Genomic DNA, 10,846 nt, shown 5'->3' on the forward strand with positions numbered 1-10,846 from the left:
TAGCCAGCCTTAATATGTTATTATGATAGGCTGATTCAAAGAAGTTCTCAAGGGGACCGGTGTTTGAGACTGTTGTTGACCAGTGTTTTGTTTTGTAAGTTACATTAGTGACGTTTGTCCATTGACGATTGTCACCAGTTTTTTTAATGACGTTTGTGACGTGCTTTCCTTAGTTGGGTTACGTTGTTTCCGTATGTATTTTACTTAGTGTATGTACATATTTTAAGCCCAACCATGACGTTTTCCCTTACCCTGACTAAGTGTTTTTTCTTGCGGACATTTGCTTGGCGCACAAACGACAGACGAAAAGGCTAAAATGCGTGACACGTGGAATGTTGCGGTATTTATACGCCTTCCCGTGAGACCGGGTTGGTTCATGTCAAATCCACTAATAACCAACATTGCTAGGACACTGCTGAACAAAAAAACATGTGAATCTCCATTTATTAAAAATCAACATTTTTGTCAGAATAGCGACTTTTTTTATCCTGTTTGGTTTATGCTGGCCGGCCAACCACAGCGTGTGTTTTGGGTTGAGGAAAGTCCAGGGTGTCGAGTGGAGGGAAGCAAGCTGTGGAAAACACAATTGTCCAGACAGACAGAAAACAGGACTTGTTTCCTGTGAGGGAAACTTGGTGGAAGCTGTTTACTCACTAAGAAAGGAAGCATGCATCTTCTTGGCAGTAGTCCCACACAAAGCACAATCAAAACAGTTTCTTTGCAGTCTGAAGAATACACGGGAGAAATCACAATCTTACATCCAACTCTGTGGGGTAAACACGTTTTCTCTGAACAACAGCGGCATTCTTTCAGCCACTTCTAAATCAGAGCTTGGAAGGGTTTGCAGAGAAACAGCTATCTGATTCTTGAAGTCATGTTTCATGCCTGACGGACTATAGAGTGAAGTGTGAAGTGATTCTCCAGAGGTGTGCCATGAGTAACAATGACCTTCATACACATGTGCAGCTCACAGCTTCTTCGTTCGACCTCTCACCTCCCCTCCTACAGTGTTATATTTCTGAGGTGCTGATAAATAAATCACAGAGGTTATGAAGGTCTTTGCTGCCGTTGCTCTTCACAAACCCCCGTCGGACCCATTTATCTTCCTTCCTGCATTCATCTCACTAGCAGCTCAGTACATACTGTTTGAACGAAGAGACAAAATAGATTTTCTGATTGATTTTTTTTCTTGTTCTCCTTCCAAATCCAAGTGCTAAAGAAAGCAACGATGAAGCTGATCCATTACCGTTTGTCACAGATTTGATACAGAAATGTATTGAATGCATTCATGTGCAGAAAATTCAGTGTTGAACTGGTAAAAAGTGCCTCTTTTAATGGCATTAATTCTTGTTTTATGAGCCTTTTATAATAAGACCTGTCTGTTTTCTGATTCCCTAACTTGGAGTCAAACTCTCTGGAGAAACTCAATCACTGCCTCCTGAAGTATTTGCTCGGTCTAGATTCTGACTGATGACCTTAGTCCAGATCATGTTAGCAGGCATGCTGTTGACTGACATGTCTAATGAGAGGCAGAGCGAGCGCTAGACGGGGAATTTGAGATCCATCAGAGCTACAGCGATGTTCCCACAGCACCGCCTTAAGTAGAGATCGTAGTAGCTGCGTAATCCCAGTTAATACCAGCCGGGACTGACTGATGTTTGTCTTACTTCTCACAATGAGCACCTCCAATCCTTTATGGTATAGTCTTAACTTTCTCTACCTTATTTGAAGGGGCTCACCTTATTTCCTGTCAACTTGCCCTCCCATAAGTCTCTGTGATATGATTACCAGACCCTCATGTTATGAGGTCAGATGGTCAGAGATAAACTGAACCATGGAGGATCAGGGAGGTATGGAGGGTTTAGTTACTATAAGGGGAAACTGGTCGATATCACCAGCTCTTCAACAATGTGCGATACCAGAATGCTGTGACATGCTGCTGGTATAATTACTCGTTATAACGTTAAAAATTAGGGATGCACAGATACCACTTTCTTTCAGACTGAGTATAAGTACAAGTACTTACATTTGGGTACTCGCCGATACCGAGTACCGATACGAGTACTTCTCTGTACCAAAAGACCCTCGTTAACAGCCAGCTGGAGGGTGTGAGCGACACATGGCAGGCTGGGGAGTCCCGCATAAGAGGTGGTGCGCTGCGACCGGCTCTAGGTCGTCTTGGAAAGGCCGTTGTATCGGAACCGTTTTGCGAGTACGAGTACGAGTACATGAGCACAGTATCAGACCCGATACCTGATACTGGTATCGGTATTGGTGCATCCTTATTAAAAATGTTCAAATTACTTAAAGGTGCAGTGTGTAGGATTTGGCGGCATCTGGAGGTGAGGTAGCAGATTGCAACCAACGGAAACTTCTCCCTTGTGCCAAGCGTGTAGCAGAACCACGTTGGCCGACGCGAAAACATGAATGGCCCTCTCTAGAGCCAGTGTTTGGTTTGTCCGTTCTACTTATTGCTCATTCTTAGGTAACAAAAACACAACGATTCTTATTTTTTAGGTAATTATACATGAAAGAAAACAAACGTATTAATATTATACTCCATTTCTCCCAATAGATGTTACACACTGTTCCTTTAATGATGCAACAAAGACGACAGAAGTTGCTGGATGAAGTAATACCACTGCATTATTACATTATACAATTATGATTTCATGAGGTGTAACACATTTTTTCAGCAAGAAACAGAATAATATGATAGTTGAATTAGACAATAAGATTATCACATAATCAAATTAAATGATGTTGAACTCCTGATGGAGTCTAATAGATGTCAGAGCACCCAAATAAAAACAAATAAAAGTATCTCACTAAAGTGGTATGGAGCCATGCGGATTTGGTTTTCTTTGCCTTGTTTGAGATATCTTACTTTCTTTGTTTTGATTTTAAAGAGGACATGTCATGTATAACTCCCTTATGCAGTGCTTGTGCAGATACAGTTGGGTATCTGGAGTGCCTACCAACTAGTGGACAAACTTAAACTTTCATTCTTTCTAACAGCCAGCGGGGGGCGACTCTTGTCTTGTCTGGGAGTTGTCCGTGTTTTTGTCTTACAACTTTAACCCTTTCACAGTGTGTTTTCAGTTCATGACAGTTAATTGTAACATTTTGGTTGCCTAAAGATGTCTTATGACGCGTTCGGTTGTACTCAGCTCCACCTTCTCGTGTCCTCGCTGGTTGCAAAAAAACAAGATGGCGACGGCCAAAATGCCGAACTCAAGGCTTCAAAACAGCAGTCCACAAACTACGTCTACTTCTTATATATAGTCTGTTTTTTTAACATGTTTTAAAGCTTGTAAACATGTTCTAGTAGAAACCCGAAATACAAGTATGAACCTCAAAATGAGCATGATATGTCCCCTTTAAAGTTAGAGGTACATTTACTCTCAACAGCTTTGCTATGGCATTATCTGTTCATATGTTATAAAGTTCTGTAGGTGGACAGCTTGTTGACTAAAAGCCTCCAATTAACACAACTTCTTTTTCACATTATTTTCAATCGAAAGGTCATGATAACGGCAGAATCCCAGAGCTTGGCAGGATATTAGTGCTTAGATTGGCCGGAGATACTAGTTTCAAAATTGCTCAATTTTCAGCAAAAACAACACCAGATATTTTTCCATGGTTGTGTAGCAACTTTGTAGCACAAACAAAGCGAGTGAAACCATCCGTTCCATGGTTGTGAAAACAGGAGACAGAGCCAGCGTAGTATTCAGTGCATCAACATGTATATTTCAACATATATTTATAGGATATTTTAGATTCTTTTCAATGTACACAAGTCTATTACAGACAAATAGAATTCATGTTGGAACAGATTTACATATATTATTCATATTTACAGATATTTGAAGTGCCTTTTATGTACAAATATACAGAAATGTCTCAATACATCATAACACATGTGTTCTCATGGTGGTCTGGCAACCGTTGCGGTGCTGCATCAATGTGCAGGAGATTGTTTTTGTCTGGAGTGTGATGAAGCCTAGAAACAGACAAACACCCCAATGATGCAGGATGTCAGGAAAAAAATCAGGAAGCGTGTAGACTTGGAATGTGTGAGCTTCTCCCAAACGTTTTGTGAAAGCCGTGGGAGAGGTCGGTGTTGGTAGACTCCTCCAACTGTGGCCATACACCAAAACACACATCAACCCTCCCGCCCTACACTGTGTGTGTGTAGGTGAATGTCCTGCCATTGGATACCATCTGACTCATGCTACACAGAAATGAAAGCCATTCTTTAGGAACCAACACAGAGGACTGCCAAGCTGCAACATGGAATAATTAGGAAAAAGTGGATGCACGCAACGGCCTGATTAATGGATGTAGCCTAAACCACACACACACACATTATTTTTTTCGTTTTTTTGTGATAGCAAAAGCAAAGTTTTGTTTCTTACATAAACCACTAAAATGTGATTCTGAGAAAGCACAGCAAAATGGAAAGTTAATCACAAAGGATGAGGTGACTGCCTCGGTTACTTAGAGACGTGCGGTCTGGAAGAGTCGTTTTCACCACCGCGCACTTCCTGGCTGCTATAATACGTTTTATCTCTGTAAACACTCCAACAGGAAAGGGTGTTCGGCGGCACCGCGGGGAAACATAACCACCACTAAAAGCATCAGTATTCCTGGAAAAACATTTTCTTTCTTAAAAGTATCAGAAAGAAATCACGTTGGGACTCTGGACTAAAGAATACTTCAAGTATTACAACTAAATTCAACAAATTACTGTAAAAACAGCGTGTAGTGCCATTACAAACAGGTGTGGTGATATACAAACTTAATAAATTAGAAGTCAAACTTTGCAGTTTCTCTTCTTTTCCCAATGTTTTTCTAATATTTTTGCCGAGGTTATGTAGAAAAGACACAGGTAATGTGTCCATATTCTCTCTCCTTGTGGCAAATTCTCAGTTTACACCACATTTCTTCGCTCTGTTTCCTGACTTCCACGCAAAAAGCTTGATTTGTTTCATAGTTTTGGAGTTTGAGGGACATTTCAGTCACTGCCAGTCATGCCCAAAGTTAAGATGAGTTGATATGTGTACCTTGATGCCACTCCCAGACATGTTTCCATTCCCAACCCAAGTAAACCGCTGTTGCCTGGCTGTGTGTGTTTACTCCGCTTGAATGGAGAACTTGGGAGAGTTCTCCAGCTCTCTCCAGTTGCTAGAGCTGCCCGTAGGGCTCCGATTGGTCATCTTAGTCAGCAGCGTTGTTCTGCGGAGGCTGCTGTCCGAGTCCTCCTTCTTGAAGTTAGCGTTGATTTTGCGGCAGCAGGAGAAGCAGTGCACGAAATCCTGGAGGAGGTGACCGCTGAAGATCATGTATATCCACGGGTTGCAGCAGCTGTTGAGACTGGCAAGGAGCGCAGACAGAGTCACCGCTGTGTTCTCAGAATCTGGAGAACAGAGAGAGGAAAGAGGTGATTAATCTGCAAAACATCTGGTCCAGGCCAGCCTAGCAGAAACTGCCTGTCTAAGTCAATTCATCTGCTCCTGAAATGTAATGCCTATTTTTTTCTTTAAAGAAGAGAAAATTAACCAAATGCACATGTTGAAAAAGTTAGTGTCTGTTGCAAATCAAATGTATTTGAAGACTTTTTGTATCATTTTCTGGATATTAGTGAACTCATCTGTCTGCTGCGTCCCAGAAAAGCTCATTAGAACCAAGCAAAAGTAACAATATCACCTAATTACAGTAGCTTTGTTTCAAAATAACATATGTATCTAACAGAATATAAGACTACAATAAAGATATCAGGGATTTATTTGTTTCTCCTCTAATTCACTTTCAACAAGATCGTTCCTAATATTTTAATTCTGAAGGTGCACAGTGCTGCACTCGGTTATGGCTAGTGGCTTGTAAACAACAGATCAGTTTAAACATTTTTATTTCTGTAGTTTTTATTCATTTTTACTCAATTTACGCATAGTTTTTGGTTTTGTATGCCAAATAAATTTGTGGCACTGGACTAAGTGCTTCTCTGGTTTGTTATGTTTTGGCAATTCATCACATCATTCCTGAGGCTTTAAGAGTTTTAAAATCAGTAATAATTGATAAAAAATTAGCAGGTTTACTTCTAATATATCAAGTTTGTATATCACCACACCTGTTTGTAATGGCACTACACGCTGTTTTTACAATAATTTGTTGAATTTAGTTGTAATACTTGAAGTATTCTTTAGTCAGAGTCCCAACGTGATTTTCTTTTTGATACTTTTAAGAAAGAAAATGTTTTTCCAGGAATACTGATGCTTTTACTGGTGGTTATGTTTCCCCTGCAAATGTTTTGGTTTAATGTCTCACTCACCAGCATACTGGAAGTTGTCATCCCACACGGACCACATCTGCACTGTGAAAAACGGCGCCCAGCAAACGATGTACGCCAACACGATCACAAAAGTCATCTTAACAGTCCTCAGCTTGGCTCTTGATATAGTCGTGATGCTGCTGACTGAATTCTTCCCGATTAGCCCGTTCTTGCTCGCTGCGCCGGCCGTCGATTTCCTTTTCTTGTATTTGATATTTTTCCATATGCTGTGGCAGATGAAGCCGTAGCACATCATGAGGATGACCACGGGCACGAGGAAGATGCCCACGGTTATCCAGGTGATGTAGGCCTTGGCGCCCCACGGCTCGATGAAGTGTGCCCAGCAGTCGTAGACGTTGGAGCCGTTCTTGACCTCGCTCAGGGAGAAGATGAAGTACTGCGGGCTGCTGAACACCAGGCTGCACATCCACGTGGAGATAATCATGATGTAGGAGCGCTTGGTGGGTTGCTGGAGGGTTTTCAGAGGGTGGCAGATGGCGATGTAGCGGTCCAGGGTCATCATCACCATCATGTAGGTGGATGCAAACATCCCCATCACCTGAATGAATGAATGAATGAAAGACTTTATTTCCAACATAAAATAAATAAAAACAGATACAAAATAATAACAAACAAAACAAGAGTGTCCGAAAAGGAGTAGGTAGAAGTAATACTTATATTTCCCTATACCCCTTTCTCACTTCTCCTCTAATAACTCATATATCATAGAATGATAGAATGATAATATAATATAATATATAAACTATCCCAGACTGAATTACATCCCAAATTAAATATATGAACAGCATCCAAAGTTTATTTACAACCCACAAATCCATCCGGAGTTAAAAAGTAGATATAAACCAACCCTTAACACAACTCTTATCACAAACCTTATCACAACTCTTACCACAACTCTTCCTCAACCATATACGGTACCTCCCAAAAATATATATTTCTTGCTTTGAACATAATTATTGCAGTTTTAAATTTGACCAAATCCATAACTTTCAATGCATGTGACTTTAAAAACAGTATGTTCCCTACATCCCACATTATTTACTGTCCTGATTGCTCTCTTTTGTAGTATGCATAATGGTTGTAAGTTGCTTATATGAGTGTTACCCCCAAACTACCACACAGTAATTAAGGAATATGGTGATATAAGTGAAGAATACAGAATGTGCAGTGATTATGTTCCAGTATGTGTCTTGTTTTCCCTAAGACTGCTATGCTCTTAGCCAGCTTTGTTCTTACATAATTGATCTGAGGTTTCCAGCAGATTTTGTGGTCCAGTATTACACCCAGAAATGTATCTACATATACTCTTTCAATATTCACATCATCTATTATCATTTATGTCTATTTTTTGGTTTCCAAATAACATAAATTTAGTTTTGTCCAAATTTAATGACAATTTATTTCTGTCAAACCACCGTTGCAATTTTTTTATTTCTGTTGTGGCCAACCTCCAAAAGCTGCTGCAGATTTTCCCCAGAACAAATAATATTTGTGTCATCCGCAAATAAAACTAAATTCAGTGTCCTTGATATACCTATGTCATTTATATATATAAAAAAAACAGTTTTGGACCCAATACTGACCCCTGTGGGACCCCACAAGTAATACCTGAGCATGTTGATTTGTAATCCCCTATTTGCACGTACGTACACTGTAAACAATCTCTGTTAATTTACAGCAGGATTTCAACAGTATTAACCTGTTATTGCTAAAAACAGTGCTTTACTGTTAATACAAAAGAAAACCTGTTAAATTACGCTCAGAGGCCGTTTTTTAACTGAACTATAATGCATTCTTATAAAGCAGCACTTTACTGCTGATCAACTGTCTAAAGTATCATCAGTAACAGTTTCATGCAGTATTTGTTTTATTCTGGGACCTGATCTGCTCATGTGACGCTTGTACAAAGTTCATGATTGTAAAATCAGTGAATTAGCTTTATTGTTCTTCATCACATGTTGTTCTGGTTTGCATTCTGTGCTTGTAGCCAGCTAGAGACACACATTTTGACACAAGTGTCAACAAGTCTATTATAGCCTTTTTCCTAACAAGTGCCTTTAATTGTATTTAGTGTGACTATTCCTATCTCTGTAACCTGCTAAGTCTATTCATCTAGGCAACAAATGTTTATTAAAATGTATGTAAAAAATAAATAGTGCATTAAAACAAACCAGTAAGATAATGTAAAAGAAAGGTGAAAACACAGCTATATAATGTATCTTTAAACAGTAAATTAACTGTAAAATACTGTGAAATTATTAAAAAAAACAAAAAACAGTTCAAACAGTATTTTTCATTAACAGTACTAAGCTGCGACATTTCAGCGACAGTATAATAATGTTAGTTTTACAGTAACAGAAAGGCAACCCTGCTTCCAATTCTTTACTGTTATTTTACTGGGACATTCTTAACAGTGCAGCTGTGGTTGTCTGTGCAGGTAATTGAATTAAGAGTTAAGGAGCAGATTGTAATGTGCATGCTGTAGTTGTCTCTCTGCACTCATTGCTGTCTTAATTTCTGCATCTGTGTTTTAAATTTCTAGATGGTTTTAATGCATGTGCATCATTTTTTCTACTGCAGCTAAAATAATGCTTCTGTAAAATACTGTGAAATTAATAAAAAAAACCAGTTCAAACTGTATTTTTCATGTATTCATCTAGGCAAAAAATAATGTTTATTAAAATGTATGTAAAATACATACAACCTAAATAGTGCATTAAAACAAATCAGTAAGATAATGTAAAAGAAAGGGGGAAAACAGATACACTGTAAAAAAAAGTGTAAAATAAATCGCAAATGAAACATGTAATTTTATGTTGCAAAAGCCCAAATTTACATTAACTCAGAAGTTTTGCATAAAAAACTGTATTTTTACAAGAAATATTTTTAGAATTCCATGAAATCCTTTTCTTCTAATATAAATTAATTGTTAAAATAGAGTCATAAACCTCTAAAACAACAGAATAATTATCTTTAAAAATGATAAAGAAAAGCTTAAATACAGATAATTACTATTGTGATTACAAAAAATACTGTAAATCTAAGACCATTTACATATAAATCACAAATGAAACATGTAATTTTTACATTTTTTTCTGTCATTTTGAAATACAGACAAAAAATGTAAAATTTCTTGAAAAATTAATGTTTTTTTTCCAGTGTATATAATGTATCTTTAAACAGTAAATTAACTGTAAAATACTGTGAAATTAATAAAACAAAACAGTTCAAACTGTATTTTTCATCTATTCATCTAGGCAAAAAATAATGTTTATTAAAATGTATGTAAAAAATAAATAGTGCATTAAAACAAATCAGTAAGATAATGTAAAAGAATGATACAAAACAGCTATATAATGTATCTTTAAACAGTAAATTAACTGTAAAATACTGTGATATTAATTAAAAACAACAGTTCAAACTGTATTTTTCATTAACAGTACAAAACTGTAAATGTCATGTTAATTTGACAGTAGCATAAAGGCATTGTTAACAGTACCTGGAGGTGCTTTACGATCCTGCAGAGGAAGTCCGGGCTGTAGAAGCGGAAGGTGACGTCCCAGCAGAGCTGCGGCAGCACCTGGAAGAAGGCGACCACCAGGTCAGCCAGGCTCAGGTGTTTGATGAACAGGTGCATGCGAGACATCTTCTTCTTGGTGTTGTACATCGCCAGCAGGACGCTCACGTTGCCGATCACAGCCACCACGAAGGTGATGCTGAGGACCAGGATCTCCAGCTGAGCCACATCTTCGTTGCGCGCAAACGGATCGGATCCGTTCAGGTGCACGGTGGTGGTGTTGTTTCCAGGTGTTTCCATTGTCAGAGAGTGGTTGTTGCTGCTCAGGAGAAGTGCATAGTCCGCAGTGTGCATGGCACTGAGCCCCTCTGCAGATCCAGATCCAGAGGGGCTGCGAGGAGCCTCCTAGATCCGGATGTATGGAGCTACCTGATGCTCTCTGAGAGGGATCCTCTGCTCTCTGACTTGTGGCTGCTGCTGCTGCTCCTTTTTAAACTCTGCTGGAGTTGCAGACAGCGTGTGCGTAAAGATGGATACACTGCAAAAAATAAAACACCATAAAAAAGTTAGCTTATGAAAGAACAAGAACACGTTTGTCCTCAAACAAGACATGTAGGGCATGCATGACATCAATAAGGAACATTTTGAATAAAAATATATAATTTGTCATAATTAATATATAATTTGTCATGTTTCCAGCAAATGAATTAGTTTGAAGTCCTGTTTTCTTGAAACTGCACTGACATGCCTCTAAAGGAAGTGGAGGTTGTTGAAAGCTACATTGCAAGAAATCCAAACTCAATTTACCTCAAAGCTGTAGACAGAAAAGAAATCATAGACATAGTTAATACGTGCAAAAATAAAACATCTACTGACTGGAATGGAATTGATATGACACTAGTCAAGAAAGTCATTGACAGTATTGCAAACCCACTAACCTACATCTGTAACTTATCATTCACAACTGGCACATTTCC

General features: G+C 38.7%; 1 protein-coding gene across 1 annotated transcript; it reads right to left on the reverse strand.

Annotated features, from left to right (window-relative positions):
* Window positions 1-4,380: 4,380 nt before the first annotated feature.
* Window positions 4,381-10,379, reverse strand: avpr1aa (arginine vasopressin receptor 1Aa). Its single transcript, XM_037768768.1, has 3 exons — window positions 9,852-10,379; window positions 6,332-6,890; window positions 4,381-5,419 (listed from the first exon to the last, which is right to left on the reverse strand). Exons 1-3 carry the CDS (start codon window positions 10,221-10,223, stop codon window positions 5,136-5,138), a joined length of 1,215 nt encoding a protein of 404 aa, XP_037624696.1. The 5' UTR covers window positions 10,224-10,379; the 3' UTR covers window positions 4,381-5,135.
* Between the last annotated feature and the right edge of the window lie 467 nt (window positions 10,380-10,846).

This window comes from Sebastes umbrosus, chromosome 4 (genome assembly GCF_015220745.1).
Source record: "Sebastes umbrosus isolate fSebUmb1 chromosome 4, fSebUmb1.pri, whole genome shotgun sequence".
NCBI lineage: Eukaryota > Metazoa > Chordata > Actinopteri > Perciformes > Sebastidae > Sebastes > Sebastes umbrosus.